We start from the raw sequence: 24,891 nt of genomic DNA, 5'->3' as shown, positions 1-24,891 counted from the left end.
ACTTTCCTAAAATACTTCTGTCACCACCAGTTTGGGTTTACATAACACCTGTTGGTTAAGATAAGAAAACAACCGTTTTTAGGTCTAAGATATGTTCTTTTTTCTAGGTGACCTTCACCCTTATGGACCCCATTTTGCTGGTTGTCTTGTAAGAAAATAAACACAACATGACAAAAGTAATGTATAAATGGATTTAGCCAATAACTTCACTTGGTTTGGGTTAAAAAAAAAAAATCATCATGGTTGCATTCTTTTAATAATGCGGATGTGACGTACACCTTCATGGTCACTATTTTTACGATCAAATGGAGTTGATCTCCTGACCACTAGAGGTCGCATATTTTACAATATTCTTTTTTGGTCTGTATGAGCAACACCCCATAATCACACCAAGCCCTGGCAGCACATCACCCCATCCTAAAGCAACTTCACTGGCTCCCAGTCAAAGCACGCGTCACCTATAAAATCCTTCTCTTGACCTACAAATCTCTCCCCTCACTTGCACCTAAGTACATCTCTGAACTCCTCCACCCCTACTCCCAGTCACGGCTTCTGCGCTCCTCAGACAAGGACCTACTTTCCCTTCCTCGTACCAGACTAAAAACATATGGAGATAGGGCCTTCTGTTCAACTGCCCCTACCCTATGGAACAATCTGCCACTTCACATCCGTTCTGCCCCCTCTCTGCTACAGTTCAAAAAGAATCTAAAAACACATCTCTTCTCCATGTCCTACTCTTCTTAAACCCACCCCTCCGGCCCTACCCTTCCCCCCTTCTTTTCTCTTGTTAAGCGAACTTGGGTACCCTGAAAGGCGCTATATAAGTCCAAGTTATTGGGGCCTGCCATAGCATTGCATAGAAAAGCACTGCATGGCAAGGCACCTATTACTATTCCGTTGGCAAAGGTCTATGGGATTTAACATTGAAAACGTGTCTCTTTATTTATTTATAGGTAGATTTATATATTTATTCTTCCGTCCACATACGGGCCCGCACATCCCAACAATATATATATCAAAACGACCGGCTCGATGAGTTTTCGCGGGCTATTACTTTTATTGAAGATTGGAGTTACCATGGCGACGTAATAAGCAAAAAACAGCCCCCCAAAGCCCCCCTAGGAATAAACAGGGGGATGACCTGGAAAAATCATAAAAAACCCAAAATTTTGAGCAGTTACTGTGTCATCATGCATTAACCTAGAAACGCCATTCAAATGTCAGTTTGTAGATACGTCCGTGCTGTGTTCAGAAGTGAAGACGCCATGTTGGTACCTGCTACGGATTTCCCACAGTATGCCTCCAAGCGAACCAAAGTTTTGAGCACAATTTTTAGAGCACAACTGCCATTTCATTAGAGTGTGGGAAGAGCAAGAGTTCTGACCTCAGATTCATTTTCGAATCGCCCTCACGCCTACAAATATTGCTCCAATGCCATTATGTACTGTCATAATAGGCACGCATGTTGGGATTCATAAAATGTTTTCCTATTTCATTTAGGGCTGACCATTTGCTCTCAGAGCCCCTCAGAGCAAAGTGATGTCGGGGCTCAAAGACCTCAAATCCCCATTTTAATTCATCCAATTCTCAGAATCTCAGCAGCTCCTGCAGCCCTTCTTTCTCTCATCCGTGCTTTCACTGTGAATGTGCTACAGATCTGAAACGCGGGAATATTGAAGTCCAAAGGCATCCCGCGCTCATTCTGTGAGAATTTTTTCCGTAGCTCTTACGGTTTCCGAATGGGAAGCATCTGTTCGTAGAGGTTTTTTGGCTCTGAGAAGCCTGAGTCTCATATAATTAGTGTAGCCCTTTGAAGTTTCAACTGCACAATTAATCAGTGGGCCAGCTGTTTTTGGGCTGTTTGAAACTACAGGTTGTGAAGAGAAAATTTCCTACAATCAAAATGGCTGAAGCAGACAGCTAAATAGCCGCTTTCGGACTGTAGGAACCTTTGGCAGTTCTAATAACCTTTTAATCCGCTGGGCCGTTTTCTCCCGTGTTCGGACATACAGGAACTCGGGACCATCTCCCTCAGTTCCTATAACTATTTAGCTCCTTCTCTGAGGTCGGGTCTTTTCATGGTTCTATAGAACGCATCTGACGGAGGTGTTTGGTGGTCGGTAGCTACGCCCCTTGTCATCCTATCACCGCTGAAATTTTTACTCATACGACAATAAGTTAAACTTACACGTTGTCTCCTTTGTCTGCAGCGCTCTGCTCTCCTTTCTTCCTTCATGAAATGAAAAAGTATCACCTGCGCTCGATCCTTCATCTCCTGACTCTCTCTGTGAGCTCTTCCAGCCTCGATATTAGACGCCTGATGCGATCGTCCATGATTAATATCACCATCATGCAGACCATGAACACGGTGGCCTCCCCGCTCTCCATATTAGCTTCATTGTGGTGTTTTTTCTTCTCTTACTTTTACCGGGTTTTGTTTTGTTGTTGAATGTGGCGCTAAACGGCTAACGTAACACGTCACTGACGCAGATGGCTGCGCGCAGCGCATCAGTCCCGACCTGGTCCCGACTCATGTGCGAATGCAGACTGAAAGAGTTCCGCTGGGGAAGGACAGTTATCAGAACGAAATTCTAGTAGGACAGTTCTGATAACTGCGTTCTTAGAACGCCTCTGTCCGAAAGCGGCTAATGTAACCCTACAGAGACACAGAGCTGCTTGTGAATGTGATGAAGACGAGCTGATGATGACAAAGAGCTTCTGGAGGTCTCATTGCTCTGCTTTTCATAATGAACAATGAAGCACATTAAACAACAGCCGTGATTGGTTGAGCGATACGCACACGCATACGCATTTTGGTAGTGGACTGTCTCCTTCAACTGTTCGACGTATTGTCATAGAATTTGGTGTGGACACAAGGTGCTCAGAGCCAACAAGTGTGACATTAATGCCTTGATGCAAAATATCTAATAACAGATGGCTGTGCTTGACATATGGATTAAACTTTCTTTTTCCACTTTGGAAGAATGGATTAATTTTCTACAACTTTTACTGTAAGATTTGTCAAAAAATTTTATTCATCATTTGACATTACAGATATTTAGATTAAAATAAATACAAAATATTTACATCAGTCCTACCAAACTTTGACACACAACATATTTGTTACCTGCTGATTACAAAATTTTAACATGCCAAAATCTTGTAAGATGGTATAAATATTATGCAGGCTTATCTGTACATTAACTTGATATACATGAGGTGTCCTTCGGTGTCAGAGCAAAGACTTACCAACTCCGCCAAAATTAGCCAGCAACAGCGAGTGCAGCAAACATCCTTAAGAGCATTTTAATTTGTGAAACAATGAGACCCTCATGAGGGCCTGGAGGAGAAGTGGTCACAGAACGGGACAAACAGTTTGAGAGCTTGTTGCAATTATGTTTCTGTGGGTTGTTTTTTGTTTCCATTCATTTAAACAGGTTTCACTCACTGTGTGGTTGGGGTAGGTTAGGCACTAGAATTACAAATTATGTACAAATACACCTTTTTAACCAATTTTACTATATGTAGGATGTTACATTCTGATGCGAAAGGCTACCCTCCTTGTATATAAGGGTTGAAATTGTTGAGAGTGGGCCAATTTGTTAGCTAGTAAGCATTAGCCTGGATATTGAAGCTGACACACGACTGGTTGAGAATTGCTTTTTGGTCCCTCCCTGTACTCAGCCATTGGGAATAGGTGGGGTACAATGTACCACACAACTTTTTGAGCGTCACAAGCACACCAACATGGTACTAATGATACCATCCATGATTGGTAGTGGGAATGAACAAATAATTTGACACAGTAGTAGAGTCAATCAAGGTCATTTTCAGGGATGAAGGAATCTTCCTTTGAATATCAACTGATTAATCAATCATCAGTATATTACATATGTATTCTGTCTAGTCAGTTAAGTCATTTCCATCCTCTGTTTTTTTCTTTTCTTTTCCACTTTCTTGGGTTTATTATTTTACCTGTTATCTCAGATCTTTTGCCAAGCAAAGAAAGATCTATGAACCATAAAGCTAAGTGCATGAGTTAATATGTACAGCGTATTATGATGTAGGTCATTCTCAGCCCATGGCCAGTATTAGATGTAAGTGCAGTTACAAAAAGGAAATTAGATTAAGAATCCTCTCTACTACTTTTGACTTTGCCTTACTGTTTTAAAATGGAAGTTTTTGTTGTTGAAGTTGATGTCACAGCCAGATCTGTTTGATGGATGGCTTAATGTGTGCAGAAAGTGTACTATCATTAGTGTCCCAGTCAAATCAAGTTCATGTCACATCTGATGTTTGTTATTTGTCCTTGGTGATGCTTACTTACACCACTTGCTTTTCATGTCATTTATGTTTTGAAGGAGTGACAGAGTGACAGTTGTGCTGTGTGGTCCTGGTTCCTGGTAGTGACATCTCTATATAAATAGATGAGCACATTTTAGTCACTATTTGTGAACTGCATTTAGATTAATTCATATTAATCAGCAATATACTAATTGCAGCATTATTTTCAAATGAAATAATCTAAAATGTTTATCATGCTAATGAAAAAGTGACTATAAGAGCTTTTAAAGACTTTAAGAGCGTAAGAATATAAGAATATAGAATTTAGGAACTTAACTCAGGTGGGTTTACATAAAAAACACTCCTAATGCATAATTGCATGTCGTTTAGAAATAATTGTAGGATTTTTTTTTTCACAGGGCAGTATGTGTATTGTAGGCATATTATAATACATAATGCATATACAATATTCAACAACAAAAAAAAAAAGAGTAATTGATGAGTTATTTTTACCTGTCATGCTGGTTAAAGGTGTCACAAGTGGGAAAAGTTTGTCCTGAGCATACCAGAGCTCTTCATTATGTGAAAAGTCAGTGCTATAGCGTTTAGTCATCAAGAAATCTGGCTTTTCTTTCTGGGACTATTGATATTCTGCACCATTGAGGCTCCCTCTTCACAGTCAGGGATGCAGTGGGCGGCAGAGGTGCTGAGGGGCATGTGCATATCAGAATGTGTCGTCAAAGCATGATGACATCATGGCCTGCTGCACTAACTCTTTGGAGTATTTCAAACTTCCTTTACGTCTGAGTAACATTATAATATAATGTATATATATATATATATATTACAATATTTGCAAGACTGATGTTAGTTTTTCACAAATACATATGAACTTCAAGTATCATAAAAAGCAAAGTGATTGTTCCAGAAGTCAGGCTTTAAACTCTTGACTTCCTTAGTTAAACTTAAGATGTTTGTTCATTACTCCACAGGCCTTTTTTTGTTAATGCAAGCTAAGAATTCAAGGTTCTACACTGTGTTAATTCAAGGGCTTTTACTGAAGATGGCTGACAGCTTTCTCTCTCTTTGTTTAAAATCAGGTGTGGCAGTGTGGAGGCAGTGTTGAGGTCCTGCCTTGTGCTCGCATTGCCCATATAGAGCGCGCTCATAAGCCTTACACAGAGGATCTGACGTCTCACGTGCGGCGAAATGCCCTCAGGGTTGCAGAAGTTTGGATGGATGAGTTCAAAAGCCACGTCTACATGGCTTGGAATATTCCCATGGAGGTGAGTTAATGTGTTGTTTTCATTTGCATCCATTGAAAAAATAAGTTTGGTACATAAGCATACATTTTATTGTTATGAACAACAACAAAAATGGTATATTTGAACAGGACAATGAGGACAATTATTCTGCAGAAAAAGTAAGAACACCCTTGTCCCCCATTATCTAAAATTACTTTCATTCAAAGAAATACCTTATTGTAGGTGTTTTGCATAACTACCCACAAATCTTTGTATGCAAAATTCTTTTAGCTGCAAAATGCTCAAGAGTTTCTTATTTGCACTGCCTATTCAAATAAATCTCCCACAGCCTTTCAATGGAATTCAAATCTGGACTTCCACATGGCAGTTCCATGAATCTTCATTTGTTGATTCTGAACCGTTGATGGATATGCTGAAGATCATTATCCTTTTTTAAAGGTCAATTTTTGCTCTGATTTAGAGCAGATGTTCTCATGTTGTCAAAAAATGTCGTCGTATCCATGACAGGAAGCTTTTCATTTGGACGCCACACCAAACTGTGACATTTCCACAAGGCTATATTGCTGGAATAAAGTTTTTTTTCTTGAAAGACAGACCACGTCTAGTGTTACTGTGGCAACGTATCTGATTATTTTGTCATTTTGATCGAGAACACACCATTCCAAAGTGACTCGTCTTTGCCTGCATGTTCACGTAAATAGTAGTTTTGCTCTAATTGGACATCAAAAGCTTTCTCCCGGCACACCTGCGTATAGGTCATATCTGTGGGACTTCTTTCTAACTGTAGACTCAAGCACTCTGACATCAGAAGTTGCACAATCATCTGCACATTCTCTGATGGAATGTGTTATTTTGTGAGAAGATAAACTATTTAACAAATAGTTTGTAATTTTTTTAAATAATTAGGCACACTCACAACCTTTTCTCAGAATGCCTAGGAGAGCTCTTAGATGTTGGCCTAATGCCGCTATGCAATTCAATCGCAAAAAGAACACTAGATCTTAGATGTAAGAGGTTTAGATAGGACAGCTTCCATCTGTTACTCAATGAAGAGGATCTAATCATTGGCCCCTTATCTGAAACCCTCTTAATTTGTTAAGCATTTGAAAGCGTGAAAAATGTGTGTCCTTACTTTTTCAAGAGACTAATCAATGCGTTTCTTAATTTAGGTGATGATGATTCGGTTAAATTTGAATGTTTACTTTGTTAGAGTGTATCATCTTTATCTTTAAGAAATGGGTTCAAAGAGAATCAAATGTTTCCTCCTTGAAAATATGTCAAAAAGGCAACGATCTCTACAGGATCTACTTTCTTTTTCACATAACCATCATTCATGGCATCCCACGAGAGTAATGTCTTTGGCCACATGCAAACAAGAAGCAGAAAGACATGCTGAGGTTAAATGACATGTGTCTTTACCTCTTGCCCACTTTGATTGCTGGGATTTGTCATTTTTACCTTTACTCAACATTGTTCTAACCCCTGCTGGCTACTCATTTTCATTAGATACATACAATTTTAATAAAATAGAGATAAAAATCAATTGTAATATATTAGCCCAATCCAATTCTCAAAATAAAACACATTTTATGTGTACAAAAAAAACAGAAACCTTAGTCTTTATAACTATGCATCTAGAACATAACCACAATGAGATGTTGCTTTAGTTTCACCGTTTTAAGGACAGTGTCTGCTTAACAGCATGGTTTTTAAACCATTTTACCATTTCTATATATCAGGCATAAACTAGCTCAAGGTATCAGTTAGCAGAACTACAATTTAGGGGCTGGATAATATAGAGGTAAGACTGTCACCTTTATGTGGGTGACCTGGGTTCAAATTCCCTGCATGAAAGGTACTACCTCCAGTAGGGGTCCTTAGGCAAGACCCCCTTACCCTACCAGTGTAAGTCGCTCTGGATAAAAGCGTCTGCCAAATGCATAAAGAAGCATAAACAATATCACTAGTGAGCATATGAGAGTATTCCTTATATCAATAACAGATGCTAATATATATGTCATATATTAATAACATAGAAAAAACACATCATATGATATAACAGTAGCTATTATTTGTCTTTACTTGAAACACATAAATGCTTTGTCAATGTTTGAATTTTATTTTTAGTCATAAGTCTTGATTCATATAATATTCTGGATCTTATCCAAAATAAACTTCTCCATATATCTACTTGGATGAATATATTGTGCAAGATATCAGAAAACACAGGCATGAATCTGCAGCACCAACGGGCACAGTCTGCTCTGCAGCCACCTAATTTAAATGTTTCAATGTTGAGTGTCATCTGCTCTCCTCTAATTGCAGATGTTTATTTGGACGAGGCCCACGACACCTTCTGAGGGCCCACAGGAAATGTCTTTTGCAGAGTGGCTTGAATTAGATACGTGCCACTGAATGAATAAATATATAATCAGATTCATTAAAATGGCCTCAATGGTGAGATTAACAGTTTAAAAAAAAGTCATTTTAGAGGCAAACAATAACATTTTAAGATAAATAAAAGAGCTAAATTGGATTGAATTTGTGACTTAGGGGTAAAAAAAAAAAAGTAATAATGCATCAAGAACAATCAAAGATGTGAGATGCATTTAATTGATTTTATTTGGTTTTGCTTTTATTCAGCAGAACTCAAGCACATTTATTATTTTTCATTTCTGTATTTGGGGCTTCTTTGCATTACTTCAGAAATATGTCTGCAGCAACAACAACCTAATTAGCACTAGACGTCTCTCACATCTTGTGTGTTTTTGTGTTATGTTTTTATATATATATATATATATCAGTTTTGAGAGAAATAAACGTTTATTTGATCCTAAACTGGATGAAATCAATTAAAATAAATGATCCTAGTCTGTTATTTTATGTTTAATGTAGCATCCCCTAAAGCCTAAGTCAAATGTTTGTTTACTTAGTTTGTTTTCTTGTCCTGCGTAATCTGTTTAATATGTAAATCCATGTTATGAATAGATGAACATCTGCAGGCAATTCATTCAGTCAATAATGGGGTGTTTAGCAGAGGCTGCATTCAAGACGCATGAAATCTAACCAGAGCTTTTGCCCCATCAATCATTTACACAACAAAGTCATCAGTTCTAATTGAGAGCGTAAAATATCAACACCATGTTTATCTGAAGTTTGCACCCATCTGAGTTCACAATGTGAAATTTTTAAGCTCATCAGAGCTACGGCAGCAACATCTGCACCAGCTTCAGCAATGTTAGATGAGATGCGTGAAAATATGCGACAGGTGGTAACAAGCAGGGGTGAAAGAAGTAGTCAGATCCTTAACTTAAGTAAAAGTACAGGTGAAACACTAAGAATTTTATTACACTTGATTCAAGGTAAGTTAAAGTACATGATTATTTGCAGCTAAATCGGAGGTGTCGTGAGACTAATAAACAAGAGAGACCGTTAGAATATTAGTTTCTTTAATACTAACATTGGGCCTCATGCAAGAACGTTTTCGTATTTTTATTCTAAATTTCTCTCACTTTTTTCGTAAGAAGGTCTCGTACGAACACGCCACGTCAGATTCAACAAACGCTCTTAACTTCAGAAAAAGTGTGTAAACGACCTGCGTAAATGATGAATGCCCGTGCGTATTTAAGTGCACGTGCACGAGGATAGTAGATTTGTGTACTCCACGCCCAAAATGATACAATATAAGGCTCTGCTTCCTCTCTCCTGTGCCATGAAGTGTTGTGTTGGGTCGTGAGAATGGCATCAAGGCGCAAAAAGAACAACTTTACGGGCTCTGAGATTGAAGTTCTACTTTCAGATATCCAAAAAGGAAAATCTGTCATTTTTAGCAGGGTCAGCAGTGGAATTACGGGATCTGCTGAAGCAAAGTTGTTACGAGTGCTGTTAATTCCATGTCACCTGTAGTTCGTAATGTCACCAAAATAAAAAAAGAAATGGTTTGATATGAAAATGGCTTAAAAATGCACTCAATGACTCCAACTAAAGCTGTGCAATCAATTGTTGTCTCATCATGATGGCACTTTGATGGGGCGGTCCATGTAGGGGGGTCTTCTGGCACCACACCTTCTGGTCTGGGCTGGTTCAGGTAGTGGGAGACCCTCGTTCATGGCAATATTGTGCAAAACTCAGCATGCCAGAATAATCGGGCATGCCTCCTGGAGTTGTGGCTCTAGCAAGCTGCATATTTGCAGCAGCACAGTCCTTGGCAGTCTTAATCGCGATGTCAGCCATTCGTCTGTCTCTGCAAGGACATCTACACGCTCTCTTCCAAGAGCCTGACGCGCTAAGGCATCCAGAAGTAGAAAGTCAGCCGCTGGTTAACCTTGTTACATACAGAGTCAAATTAACCTTCAATTAGTGTATAATTTAAGTCAAACAGAATAATGTCAGCATCATTATGGGGTATAATGTATATATTTATTTATGTTTGCTTCAAAGTAATTAAATATACAATCCATTAGTCAAGCAAACTTGATTCGAATAACAGCGGACTATTTTACGAAACTCCTACGATCACTCGTAAATTCTGTTTGTACCTAAAAGAAAACATAAAATACGAAAAAACTGGTGAATGCGCAAATTCTCTTAAATCACTCGTACGCACGACTTAAAGGGATAGTTCGCCTCTAGGCTAAGCTGACATGAAGCTGTATGACACCCCATAATAGCAATATCGTGCATGAACATTTTCTTACCCCCTACTGCGTCCTGTGAGCCGAGTTCCAGCCTCGTTTTGGCGTTGACGAAGGTAGTCCGGCTAGTTGGCTGGGGCCGCAAAAATAAAGCATTGTGCTTCTCAAAACAATATGCGTTCAAAAGAAAACAAATCTGTTCGTACCAACGGTTGTTGCATGAGGCCCATTGTGTTGTATTTTCTGAACCTCATATATATTCTGTGTAAAGAGTCTTTATCTGACATATAACTAGTAAATAGATCGTGTGATAACTGTAATAAAGTAAGTGAGGTAAAAAGTACATTTACCTAAAAGATGTTAAGTGGGTCTAATGTTGCATGAAAATGATCAACACTGAAATAAAATACCTCAAAACTTCAGCAGTTAGGTAAATGTACTCAGTTGTTTTCCATGATAAGAACATGAGACTGGCCCTGACTGCTGCTGTGTGGTTTTGTCAGCTGGATATTAGATAGTTTTCAAGTCAGAACAGGAAAAATCCAAACTTCATAGAAGCTTTTTAAAAACACTACAAGTAGGTGCAGTGGCCCTTTTGTCTGATTCAATTCTTCACAAACCGCATCTAACCAGCTTTATTGTTTGTGTGTGTGTGTGTGTGTGTGTGTGTGCGTGCGTGCGTGCGTGCGTGCGTGCGTGCGTGCGTGCGTGCGTGCGTGCGTGCGTGCGTGCGTGCGTGCGTGTGTGTGTGTGCACGTGGCTGTTTACACATCCCAGGACTCAGGGATTGATATCGGCGATATCTCTGAGAGGAAGGCTCTGAGGAAGAGGCTGCAGTGTAAAACCTTTCGCTGGTACCTGGTCAACATCTACCCTGAGATGAGAATGTACAGCGACACCATTGCATACGGAGTAGTAAGCTGCCGTTTCCTCTTCAACTCAGTGTCTTCAAAATCCAGAACATGGCAATAACTGTGCCTCAACAAATCATTGAAATCCTTCATGTTGGGACGCTGATGGCTGCTGTGAGGAGTGCAAACAGCTTCCAGTGACAAACTGTTTTATACCCTCTTGTTATAGATTTAGATACATAGATAAACAAATTAACTAAAACATACATAACTGTCCCAGTCTTATATTCTTCTGGGGGGGGGGGTTTTGTTGCAATATTTGCCAGAAAAACTGACAGCCAACAGGCCATGCTGGCAGCATTTCTATGTGGCCATTCCACTTGTTCTGAAACAGCTTTATTTCCTCTGTCCTTCCATGTTGCATCACTACGATGCACCCAGCACAGCTGCACACACTGTGGTAGCGCTGCTTTTTTTTTTTTTTTTTTTGCATGCTGACAAATAGTGGCCTCATACAGAGAGATATCGAAGGACCTCATTACATTAATTTCTGTGAGCAATGGGACCTCATTATTCTATATTTGTCGTATGCATTTCATGGATTAGTCAGCCTGTGGCTCAGGGATTCATTACATGGAGCAAATTGTCGGCCTAGTTCAGTGCAAAAAAGAAAAGTTTAGGTTTTATTGTAATCTATAATCAGTCTTTACGTCTTTTAAAAATGTATTAATTTATCTCAAGAATGTATTTATATTCTCAAGAATGTGCATGTAACTTTATCCAATCAAATGTGATTTGGGATTACTAGTTAACAAGGCGATTTGATCTGATCTGATTTGATTTGATTCGACTTATATTCCCCTCAGGTATTGTTTCTCATAGCCTGGGGTAAAAAGCAACATTTTCCCAACAAGGGAAACAAATACTACAGACAGAAAATCAAAGAGCTGCACTGAAGTCAGCGTGATGGTTACAGCAGGAGATGAATTTATCAACATTAGTCCACAGTGCCACCATGTAATCAGCTTTAGGTCTCTGTAATCATGCACAGCAGCGCTTTCAGATTAAACCTGATATTTTACAGGTAGCATATTTGTATGTGTTCTGTCTGAAGTTATCATTTAAGACACCAACATTTCCTATCTAGCGCTATTCAAAGTCCAAATTAAAATTTGGTCTTGTGCTTAAAACTGCACTGTACAGTATTGGTCAAAATGGTAGACCACTTATTGTTTACGAGCAAACTATGTTCAATTGAAATGAACATCATATAGGTATTGCAACTGAACAGTGTTTTTTGGAAAAATGTACACTCGCTATGAATTTGCTGCCAGCAACTATACTTTGGCAGGGGTGTCTTTGCCACTGCGTTGCATTGTAAGCTCGTATAAACTGAGGGGATCAGCTGCTGCAGTTTTGAAAACTAAATGTTCTCCCATCATTGCTCAGTGTAAGATTTAAGCTGCTCAACAGTTTGGGGAATCCTTTAAATGTTTTACATTGTTGATAGCTCTGGATCGCAGGTAGATCCATTTAGCACAGGACCATATTACCGGGATTCTCTCATGTTAATTATTTTCCTGTTGTGGTCAACAAGACATTTTCCTATAATATAAAGTCATCTGGAAGTTACTCCAAAACTTGAACTATATCATCAGCATATTATCAGCATTATTGGTGTCATATGGTTGTGCAAGTAATCAATGCCATTTGTACTAATACACCCTTGTTCCAAGCATGGATGCTGGTTTCTTTACTCCTCTTTAGCCTAAAAGATATGTATCCAAACAGGAATTTGTTAGACCACAGGACAGTTTTCAACTTCACTTCACAGTCCATCTTAAATGAGAAGGTAGAGAAGTTAACTGATTTTCTGGATTTTCTTTAGAAATGTTTTGTATGTTTTGCATGATATAGTTTTAAGTTGTTATTGCACAAATGTAAAAACTCTTTGTTGAAAATCAGGTTTGTTTTTTGGCCTTGCTACCACATGCAGAGACTTATTTGGATTCTCTGAATATTATATATGATTTGATGTACTGTAGATGATGGAATTAATTAATTATGTACAGTGTAACACTTAGAAATGTCCTCCTTAAATTGTTGCCCTTCACATTCACACAGTCTTTTAGAGAGGGTTAGGGTTAGCCAAAAGTCCTCAGTCAAACTCCATATTACTTTGATATGCGTTGCTCATATCAGAGGTGTCCAGTCACACCTGTTTTAAATCCCTCTGGCAACTGCACCCCTTCTACATATTTCATTCATATATATGATGTTACAGAAACTACGGGGCTTTAAATGCCGTTACACTGTGACTGTGTCGCCACAGGTGTCACTCGTGTTGCATATTTATTGTTTTTCACCACATTTGAAATATTTAGACATATGCTGTTGATAGAAGCATGTCCTGCCTGTGGGTTTACTGATTATCAGATAGAAGAAGACATCCCCTGAGCCACTGGGATGCTGAAATCATTCCCAGCTGTGTATTTGTCTGATCTCACATGTTTGCCTAATTCACTCCTCACACAAACCGCTATCCCTGGAGCTCCCTGTGGAGTAGTTTGGATCTTGCAATCAGGCAGACCTTTGTCAAGACGAACATGAATAACTCTCTGGGTCTGAAACACTGAGTCATGTTCTTGAAGCGTAACACTTGTGATTTGCATTTTTATTAAGCAACATTGAGATCAAGCAGATTCAAAGTATGTTTCACATTTTAGATGTCCAAGCTCATTATTGCTTCTTCTATATTTTCTTTAATTATATTTAAATTTTTACATTCTGTGAATCACAATGAGGGTGTTTGTCTATATTGAATTAGATGGTTATTGAGGGGTATGAATATCTTTTTTTCTTTCTCAATTGAATACATTGTCATAGGTAAGCAAGACAGTTGGATTATGTTTTGGACTATGAGATCTACCCCCAGTAGTTCAAATAATGTTCTGCAGGGATGAGGAGAGCAGGCGCATGAAGCAACCTCCCTCTGCATGTGTTTTGTTGATTATCAGATTACCCACACGTGATCAGAAAGTATCTGTAGCAACTTCAGGAGACAAACTAAGGCCCTGTTCACATTTGGTAGCAACACTTCTCCTCGTTTGATCCGATCACAAGTGGATCAAGCCAACCCCTGAGTCACCTGAGTCACATTTTTTGCTTAATTTTTTTTAACTTTAATTTTTAATTAAAAAATTTCAGTTTCAGAGGTGTAACAGCAGAGTTCTGTGATACACACAGAAAGTTTCAACCCCTGAAATGTTTAATGGCTTACAGGGGGACCATCAGCTGTTTTCTACACAGTGTAGTTGCTTCAATGATCTATGAAAAATCAAAGCCCAAATCCACATGACCAGCATATCCATAATGTGAAACATTAAAAACGATAAAAAACACCTATAAACCATGATACAATCTTTCAGGAAATTGTCCTTCACATAATCATGGCTCCTAGATAATCTCTTATGATTTATTTGACTAAATTAAAAAAGAACTTTTTAATTTTAAGTGAACCATGCTTAAAAAAGATTTGTTTACTTGATTTGTATGGTTGTTTCTCTTTTCCTCTCAGAATATGCAGCTCACTGATCTATCAATGGATATTAGCTGTAGATTGCAACTAATATAATGTGTACAAAACAGTATTATTCTATTATTTCAGACACTTTTTACCAAGTGTTTTACTCTAAGATCTGTAGAGCCTCTTTATTTCTCTATTAATTTCCATCACTTCTGAATCCTCTTTAACAAATGCGAAGCAAATTAGATGTGGACACGTCCGTTTTGGGGAGAAGAACCCTGGATGCGTCAACTTTTCGCAAGTTCTGGGTTCAAGTGAACATTAGTACTGGATTCCCTTTGGAAAAGCAACATCTTTTGCAATAAGCAGGGAAAAAATCTAGGATCTATTGATACTGTATACAAAAGTGACATGATTGTGTGCATTTTGGATTAGTTTGCTAAAGCTCTTCAGTTGCTCTAGCATCCTGTTTTAAAATCCTTTGAAAGAGTAAATAAATAAAATGAGTAAATCAATTAACGAAGCTGGGAGTGTAAGAACAGAGCTGTCTAGGACGTGGATTTGAACTTAAGCTCATAAACATTTTGCTGTTTACGTTAACATTTGTGTTCATAAGAATTGATCGTAGATGCAAATTTTCAGTGTGTCAAAAATACATGTCATGAACTAGATCTCCCCATTATCTGATTGCTACAAATAATTGGTCAAGCAGGGTCAGACCACTGACTTTACAACATCTTTTGTGTGTTTTTGTGTTTGACAGCTGAAAAACTCTTTGAAGAGCGATCTGTGCCTGGACCAGGGCCCGGACAATGACAACGTCCCTATCCTGTATCTTTGTCACGGGATGACACCACAGGTTGGAGCACTCCCAGTCTCTCATTCATTCTGAATCTCTGCAGCATATTTCCTCTATATTTGATTTTATTCTTGGAGTTTTTCTTACTGGACCTTTTTTTCCAAGATATAACAAAAATTACTCTTCTCTGCTTTCCAGCAACTTCCCCTGTTTAGAGGTGATGTGTCCAACATTTATCTAAAAAGCTGTCACATTTTAAACAAAACACCACGTCTTCCTCATATGTGAACAACAGTGCCAGGATCAGACATCACAGCGGTTTGCTTTTTTTTATTAGTTCTATTTCATCTGTGGTTTTAACTCTCTGGACTTCTTGTTCAGGATATATTTAGGCCAAATAACCATGTTAAAGTATCTTCACTTCATGGCACATCACGATAATAATTTACCTTCTCCTGCCTCTTCCACCTCATATCGATCGCTCCATCCCATTACATCTGAACAGATTGTTTTTAGAGATCGTTAAAGCTTGCTGTGACAGATCTCACATTGCCCCTCTTAATTCAAACTAATCTGCTTAATCTACTTGACATGTTTCACACTCATTACACCTGTATTGATATTAACATCACTGTACAAATGAAAAAGTGATTCAGGGGAAGTCACTTTTGAGTAATCCGTATGATAATGTGGAATCTTATCAACCCATTATCCATCTGAAACGACTTTTAATATTCTTTCTGATGTCTAAATAACCTTAAAACTAGCCAAGTATGAATCTGTGCCATAAATACAAACATTTTAAATAAAGCCCTGGAATAGTAACAGCATTATTAATTAGATTAGAACTCTCCTCTGCAAGAAAAAGTCTAGCCTGCTCCATTTTGTGTACCAGTGTTGCATCATCAAGAGGAACGAGTCCTTAGGTTGACTATATAGTGACACAAATTTATTGACCGCTCAGATTTTTTGCTGTAGTCAGTCAAAGTTTGTCACTATCAGCTTCAGCTGCTTTTCCTTGATGTAGCTTTGGGAGAGCAATGGATTTTGTGTCCAAGGCGCAGTGATTAACACAGCACGTCAGTGCGCTTAAAGGAAATTGCAAAAGGTGCACATGAAATGTTATAAAGCTTACCATTCAAACAGCAAGTTGCCAGCAAACAGACAGTACAGTACCTCAACTCAAACTGTTAGAAGATATATCAATTTAATCACAGCAACAGTGGAAGCCACTGCCACATACAGCCTGGCAGCCCTGAAGCTGTAAACTCCCGTGAGCAGTGCAAACAAAAAAATCATACAATCGACTGTTAAAAGTCTGGCATGAAGGAAGCGGGAGGCAGTTTGGGCATTATCAGACAACTAAGATGAGACTAATGCAACCAGCAGAGTAAGTAAATATGGCCCTGTTTTTTGTTTATTAATGTCTTTTATTGTATTATTGTTTACAAAATAAAAAGCCCTGTTATGGAGTGGAAACTTGTTCAGGATGTATCCTGCCTCTAGTCAAATGGCAGCTGCAACTCTGAATTGGATAATGGATGAATGAATGGATGAAAAGTAAATGTTTCTGGTTAAATAAATGGTAATTGAGGGAAATTGTTTAAATTTCTTTATCATTTGGACTCAGCAAACTAATCATTTGAGTGTTTGAGGCCACCAGTGACTGATCCTTTACAAGAAAGATAGGCAAAATCAAAATAATAATGCATATTATGCAGAAGAATGTCCCCTGTGACATTGGTGTATTGTTTAACTGTTCTAGCTGCGTGGATCCACTTTTAACTGTTTTACGTAGTGCATAGTTAAATACTGTGGTCCAGCCAACGTAGGCGTTGTGCCCTTACATTGTGTCACCAGATAAATCTGCGGGGTCACGAGGTGATGAGTGGGAGAGAAAAGAAGAACATAATCTACTGCCAAATAAATTGGTATTCATTGCTTTAAGCTTCTCTTTATTCATTGCTCTTTATTTACTGGCTCGTATTAAACTGTGAAAGAAGCCTGCAAAGAACATTTTTAAATGTGGTTTTCTGTGGGGACACATACGTCTGCCTGCCTTGGAGCCACAGGTTCAACGTTATCCTGTGCATTTATTTTCATATATTTAATGTGAAGTTTTAAAATTGAAATGACCAGAAAATGTAGGTTGTGCAAATACTCTTTCAAGTGCAGTCTGTTAATTATTTGGATTTTTCAAGTAAGTTGCCTTAATTACTCTCCGCTTTTGTAAAATGGCCAAAGACGCAATTTGTTTTATTCACTATAAAGTATGTACTGCAGTACATCAGTGTGCTTTTTCTCAGCTGTGGCATTACCCCAAACTAAAGTTAGTATTGAGCCAGTAAATACATTACATGCTTTTGCCTTTCTCCTGCAAATGATTTGCAGGTTTTTGAAAGCTTAATATAAACAAACTGTTACCACTGAAAAAAAAAGCATTTGAGAAAGAGCACAATTATTAGTTTTCTCCCCATTTCTAAATTAATAATGAACTTATTTAGTTTGTATTGCCTGTTTTTTTCCTTGTTATCTATTGTTGTTATCTGGAAAGCAGAATAAATGTGCATATTAAGTGTATGTGAATCAACCCATAGATGCCTAATAGATACTCAAAGAAAGCACAAGAACAAGCCTCATTTATGGCATTGTTAAGCATTTGTTTGGACATATAAAGCTCTGGATGAGTGATGGTCCAAATGTCAAGAGCAGCCATCTGAATGCAGAATGCATCACCAAACAGTTTGTTTACTCCAGGATGTGGTGTTTCTTTCAGAATGTGTACTACACCAGCACTCAGCAGCTTCACATTGGGCTCCTCAGTCCCACCGTTGATGACGATGACAACAAGTGCCTGGTGGACGTGAATGGCAGGACGCGCCTCATCGAGTGCAGCTATGCTGCAGCCAAACGCATGAAGCTTCACTGGCTCTTTACTCAGGTGAAAACCCACGAAACAACATACATCATGACTGGAAAGCACAAGGTTAGGACTCAGTCTTCTGTTCCCGATTAGCCTCCCTTTGGTAATTTGTCGGAAGTGACAGCAGAACCAACTATGACGCTGACTTTAAATCGTGTAAGTGCTTTAGAACTTTGAGTTTTCTTACATCCTGTGCTGCAATTTGTACATAAGCGGTCCCTAAAACTTTATGTTTGTGTTTTGTCATGGGTAGCTTGGAAGTTGTATGCTGCGTTTCAACACAACATGTAGGTACCTCACAATATGTCGCATTACATTAAGTGCATTAGATTTATTGCACCTTTTGATTTGTCCCCGAAATATCTAATTTTGTTGTCAGTTATCTTTCAGTCAAAAAATGCACTAAATCACGCCTCCACCACGTTTCTCAGGGTTTGCGATACTGGTCGCAAAGTGTAAAAAGCTTTTTATGCTCCTAAATCACATCTTCACCCCCAATCTTTATTTTAGTTGACTTTACATAATTCATTGAGCGGGATGGGAGCATAACAGCAAGGCTGAAGCATATCATGTCTCTGAAATGTGGCATCAATTATTGACACAGTTGTGACTGCACGTGTGCAAAGTGTCAGGCTCACACAGAAATAGATTGCCTTGATGAAGCCACAGCAGCACTGGGAAATGAAGCACTCGACAAATAAGAGCGACAGTTTGTTTGATCTCACTACAAATACTGCACTATTCTGCACAAAGTCTGTTTAGCTACAGATACAGATTCATGTCTAATTTCTCAGAAAATTCTTTATTTTTTTACTCACTATAAAAGCCTCTTATTGAAAGTAGTATGTGAAAAAAAAAAAGGTGTGAAGACTTACATTAAGATTAGTCATCTAGTATATTCAGTGGGAGTGTATAGCTTGGTTTGCTTGTATGAGTTGTGGCTATACATGAGCGACATGCTCACATACACATTCAATAGTAAAATCCTTCAGGCTTTTTTGAGAAGCAGCACCCATATTTCATACTTTTTTAGTTATTGTTCCTGTTTTTTCAGGAATTCTGAGCTTGACTTTGGCCATGATCCAAACCTGTGAATCAGTTCAGCAATTCAGACAGGCCCCGTTGTGTCCTTGTTGATGGCCGTTTGGGAAACAATTGGAGGATTAACAGTATCATTCCTCTTTGCAAGAGCCAGAAGAATAGCTTCATCTATGGGTTTAAAGCACATTGTTGCAAGGTAAATTGACCAAAATAACAACAATCAGAACAACAATAAGTTTGAACACAGAGGAGGTACTTTGCACATCTATTTCTGGAAACAGGTGGGTAGGAGATGGGGCATTTCCTATGCACCTGAACAAACTTCTGCTCATATTATAACTTCTATCAAATAAAATCCCATGGTCTTTTAATTATTTGTTACATTTGCCTTCTGTGATGTTTGGAGAATGTGATGAGTTGGACACTTACAGGAGCTTCCTATTCAAAAATGCAAAATTTTTCCAGTATTTTTTTTGCCAATCCAACTATGTTTTCTTTTCTTTTTTTTTAATTTGTAGGCTGCATTACATTCAGAATAAGATTATTATTATTTTTTTTTTAATTATTTTTCAACATTTGTTATTGTGTCTGTTATTGTACTGTTTTCAATTAAATAAAGGCTTTCAGCTTTTTGCAAATCACAGCAGTCATGACAAAGAAAAAGCTGCTTTAATTGGAATAAACATTCAATACAAACGGGCTCTGAAACAGATCTCTGTACAGCTGATGGTCTTCATTTTAAACCCTTGATTGCACCACACACTGCACCATTGGTTGCCACAGGCCATTCCTTCATAATGGCTCATAAATGCATGCTTTCAACATTTTTTAACAATCTCTTAGCCATCCAAATTTCTTTTGGACCTCACAGAAAGGTTAAACTCTTGTGGAAATATGGAAACAGTAATTGAGCTCACAAGTTTTATAACCTGTCCACGGGTCTTTTTCCTTGCACATCCTCTCATCACATTGGAAAGACATCTCTCTTCACAGCTCTCTCCACAACATATTAACTCGTGAAGGTCTCTTCTTCAGTCACTGCCCCCTGTCAGCCCAGACAACGTTAGGAAAAAAGTCTGCTTCATTTTATGAGGACATATTGCAGAATTGAATTTTTATTCATCTGATGTGCCGTTTCTGTCCAGAGTCCGGCAACAGCATCATATTGAAGTTTATAGGTTGTTTATAGGTTTTTCCCTTAACACCCATGTATCTCATATCATTATAAATTAAAGATCTACGTTTTACTTTTAAATAATTGTTTTCAAAACAATATTAATTAGCTGTTAAACTTTATGGGAGGTGTCTGTGTCCTTCATAATTAGTTATAAAATTCTCCTTTCTCTAAGGTCTGTTTTGTTTTGCTTGTGGTTGTACTTCTTCTTTTGATCCGATCTTGTACTTTTCCTCTAAATTCTTTGCCTCACTTAGAAAAAATAAGTAAAAGAAACTGCTGGCAATCACACTGTCATTTTTGCCTTCAAACCATGCTGATGCTATCTCGGGAGCCCAATGAAGAAGGGAGTGTGATTCAGTGAAAACACCAGGGCTTATGACACTTTAGCAGCCCACATCAATATCCGTTCACAGCAGTCTGTGTTTATCGGAGGGAAGTCGCATTGTGCGCACAAATTGTTCTTCTGGAGCCTGGCACAATTTTAACCGGCCTGCTTTTATCTTTTCAGGGAGGATCCATTCAAAACAGGAAATCAAAGAGATGCTTAGAGCTTGTAGCGAGCAGCGACAATGAGTTTGGTTACCAACTGGCTCTGCAGAAATGCACTGGACAGAAATGGTTCATCACAAACGTGCTGTTCAGCAGCTCTTTATGATCAAAGAAAGAAACACTGGACTCAACGACTACTGGACTGGATGGAGTTGCTTTTTATGTGTGCATTTGCATGCACAAACGATGCATGGCTGAACAAGTTAATTTAGAGTGACGCGACGTCCTCTGATGAGTGGTCGACATCTCAACTGAAATGTCAAACATTTCATTTTGCCAACAGGATCAGCCATAGGTGGTGGATACTTTGCAGATTTGACAATGTAGTATATGCAGTATATTTTGTGGTAAACACTATATAATCTGAGTTTCGTTTACTTAGAATATGTAATGGGTCAGATGAGTTTTTGTAATTTGCTACTGTGTAGCAAACTTTATGAATATGTCCCTGCTGTAATTGTTTTATTTTAGTGTCTCAGGTTTGTAGTTTTATTAAAAGATTCAGCTGTACAGTTGTGGGAAATGGATGAAACAATTGGAAAATGATATTTTCTATATGTAAATATTTTGAATATTTGTAATGTATATCAGTAAAATAACTGATGTAACCTACTAAGTACAAGTGCCTTTTTTATTTGGTGCCAAAGGCACAATCAGTGTCTCACTCTGACTGAAATTAAAAGGATTGGAAACTGCTATCAATCCCAGTTTCTCTCTATCGTCAATTGTTTTTGTGTTGGAGTTGGTTCGCCAATTTAAAAACATATATTCAGAAAACGATGCACTGCAGATACAGAAAAGTCAACAAAAACTGTAGGTTTAACAGAACCAAACAGAACGGCTTTGCAAAAATAAAAAGATAAAGAGTTGTTTAAGTAGTTTTTGGTTCTCTGAGTTACTTATTACTTAGTATTACAGGCTGTGTTCACCTGTATTAATCTACACTGCTAGGATTTTTTTCTATACAATAAAAGGTATGAGGGTCCCACTTTAAACATGTTGGCAGCTGTTATACTGCACATGTGCCGCAAAATGATTAAATATATCCTCTTCATTTACACCTAATTTATTAGTCTAATTTCCTTGTGTTTTCCTTCATACAGAGTGTTGTGGATTTGGTCTTTGAAGTCCAAGTTGAATACATTTAAACTGTTTTTCATCAGTTTTCTGTTCAGGATTTTAAGGGCTGATGTGAAATCAGGGCTCAAATGATTATCTAAGGCAAGAAAAAGCCGACCCTGCCCTTAAAACTGTAAAGTACAGAATCATGGAAGTGAATCATGGAAGTGATGTTGTCAGTTTGTGATGACAAATGCAGGGACAGAAGCTGAGGCGCAGGGCAGCTCTTTGCTACGACTGCTGTGCGCACCTGGGGAGGAGATGAGCAGCACAGCCTGTTTCAACATGTCAGTCCTCATTACCATCCACATTCAAGTAGAGCTCGGCAAACCATGGCATTAAACTTACATGGAAACCCACTTTCATCAAAAGGACCTCCCTACTAACACGTTCTAATATATGCAATACGAGCGTCTGCATGCCCAAATTTCTGCACTTTACTTACATCTTCTTGTGGCTGATGGCTCGGCTGCTGATGCACTTTGCAAACATTACTTTCAACTCCGTTCTAGAATGCAGATAGCGATTGTGTTCAGGAACATTTGCCTAATATTGTTATAATACATGCATTTTTCAGCCAGCTGCTTAGCACATCGTCTTGTGGCACAAAATGATTTGACAGTATTTCTTTGATGGGTGGCACGGCGTACTCTGCAGAGAAATAGACTCCTGTAAATGTGGAGAAAAAGATGCATCCAACTGTATCCTGCAGTGATGGAGCTGTGGCGCTATCTCTGTAAGCATGAGTCAAAAAAAGAACTGGCCTGATTTCGATGAAGCCAGGGTGATAATATGCCTGTCTTCCCTTGAGATCTAGCATTTGCAAAATGACAGCCATTTGCCTTGCTATGGGAATTAAACGCTGGCTTTTAACATGCAGATCTCCTGCCTCTCTGTGGCAACTGTCATGAAAAATTCAACCCATGCATGAGAAGGTTATCTGTTTTTTAATGATAGCTTATTTAGTTTAAATTCTGCAAAAAAAATAATGATCTATTTTTCTTTTGCAAATAGAAGAAATTCCAAAAGGGCTGTGTATTTCTTCAATAAAACATGATATTTTCTGTCTATTCCACCACAAAAGTGCTTTATTCTCATTACCTTTATGATTGCCTCTGTTGTAAATCAGTGAAACTCAAACATTTTGGTATAGGCATGCTCTTGAAACATTAGGTAATGCTGTATATTTGAATGGGAAGATTTAGAATACCTCATGCAAACTACAGTATAATTATCTTGGACTTTTTGGGGGACATTAGTAACTCACACCAGGATAAATATTGAAGCACAAAAGATAAGAATTTGAGCAACTAGGATGCAGCAATCTAAGAAGAAAACTTCAAATAATTTAGAAAAAATTACACATATTATATTTTTTTCTTATCAAGATTGGGAAACAATTGGAGGATTAACAGTATCATTCCTCTTTGCAAGAGCCAGAAGAATAGCTTCATCTATGGGTTTAAAGCACATTGTTGCAAGGTAAATTGACCAAAATAACAACAATCAGAACAACAATAAGTTTGAACACAGAGGAGGTACTTTGCACATCTATTTCTGGAAACAGGTGGGTAGGAGATGGGGCATTTCCTATGCACCTGAACAAACTTCTGCTCATATTATAACTTCTATCAACTTTTTGGGGGACATTAGTAACTCACACCAGGATAAATATTGAAGCACAAAAGATAAGAATTTGAGCAACTAGGATGCAGCAATCTAAGAAGAAAACTTCAAATAATTTAGAAAAAATTACACATATTATATTTTTGTTACTGGGTTATAAGACATGCCGAATGGTTTCACTGTTTCACTAAATAAAACGATCGATGTAATCTGTGATTATTTGGCATGCACTGGGTATTTCAAACAGGGTATTTACGGTGTGATTCATTTCCAGATCCCTACAATTCCTTGCACTTCCTTTTGTAGTTAAAGATTTATTTTGTGTGCTTTAGTTGGATACTTTTGTAAACATGCATATTTTCTATCTTCTTGCCCAGAGTCAGTTGAAAAGTTTGACATCACTTTCATATGTGCACAGACATTTGCCAAGAGATAAACCTAAAAGAATAACAAAAAAAAAAAATCGTCTTTCACCAAAACCAATTTGTGGTTTTTAAAAGGGTTTGTGACTCATATTTCCTGGGATTAGACCTCGGGATTTAGTGATCACGGCAAAAAGACAGTACACACTTCAAATCAAAGGATGTGTAATACTGTAGAAAGGTAACACTGCAGTCCGACAGCCAGTGACTTAAAAAACTGAACAAACAGATCCTGGGCACTGCTGTGGAACCCCCTGCAGCACAAGTTATATTAATAGACAACATAACACACCCTGTACACATCATACTGATCAAACAGTAGATTGTCTTCAATCAAAGGCTTCTTCAGCTCCACTCCATCGAGAACCAGTACAAAAGGTCATTACTGCCAATCAATAATCCATGTACAATGACTCATATCTCACTACCTCTCCTAGGCTTTGCCAAACCTAAACAATCTGCTTATTGCTTCATGAGGGTATAATTTTGGTCTAGTGAGATGCTTCTTTCTGTTTCTGCAGAAGAAGTTTGGGCCCAATTTGCAGCTGTAAATTGCAGTAACCAGATGTATTTAAAACTGCTTTGTCTGTGAATATTGTGCTGCATAGAGGATGGAATCACTCTCACAGCCTGAAATAAACTGTCCGGAAGTCTACTGGTACGCCAACGAATACT

The 24,891-nt window shown here is 38.2% G+C and overlaps 1 protein-coding gene across 1 annotated transcript in view; it reads left to right on the top strand.

Annotated features, from left to right (window-relative positions):
* Window positions 1-21,735, top strand: part of galnt18b (UDP-N-acetyl-alpha-D-galactosamine:polypeptide N-acetylgalactosaminyltransferase 18b) — a 101,711-nt gene extending 79,976 nt beyond the window's left edge. The window contains exons 7-11 of the mRNA XM_075460462.1: window positions 5,385-5,570; window positions 10,961-11,098; window positions 15,324-15,419; window positions 18,136-18,300; window positions 21,009-21,735. Of these exons, the coding sequence (XP_075316577.1) occupies window positions 5,385-5,570; window positions 10,961-11,098; window positions 15,324-15,419; window positions 18,136-18,300; window positions 21,009-21,155 (732 nt within the window). The 3' untranslated portion in view covers window positions 21,156-21,735. The remainder of the gene's footprint in view (window positions 1-5,384; window positions 5,571-10,960; window positions 11,099-15,323; window positions 15,420-18,135; window positions 18,301-21,008) is intronic.
* Window positions 21,736-24,891: the final 3,156 nt, after the last annotated feature.

Source organism: Odontesthes bonariensis, chromosome 1 (genome assembly GCF_027942865.1).
Source record: "Odontesthes bonariensis isolate fOdoBon6 chromosome 1, fOdoBon6.hap1, whole genome shotgun sequence".
Lineage (NCBI taxonomy): Eukaryota > Metazoa > Chordata > Actinopteri > Atheriniformes > Atherinopsidae > Odontesthes > Odontesthes bonariensis.
The sequence above is the reverse complement of the archived record's forward strand: the minus strand, read 5'-3'. Positions and strand labels throughout refer to the sequence as shown.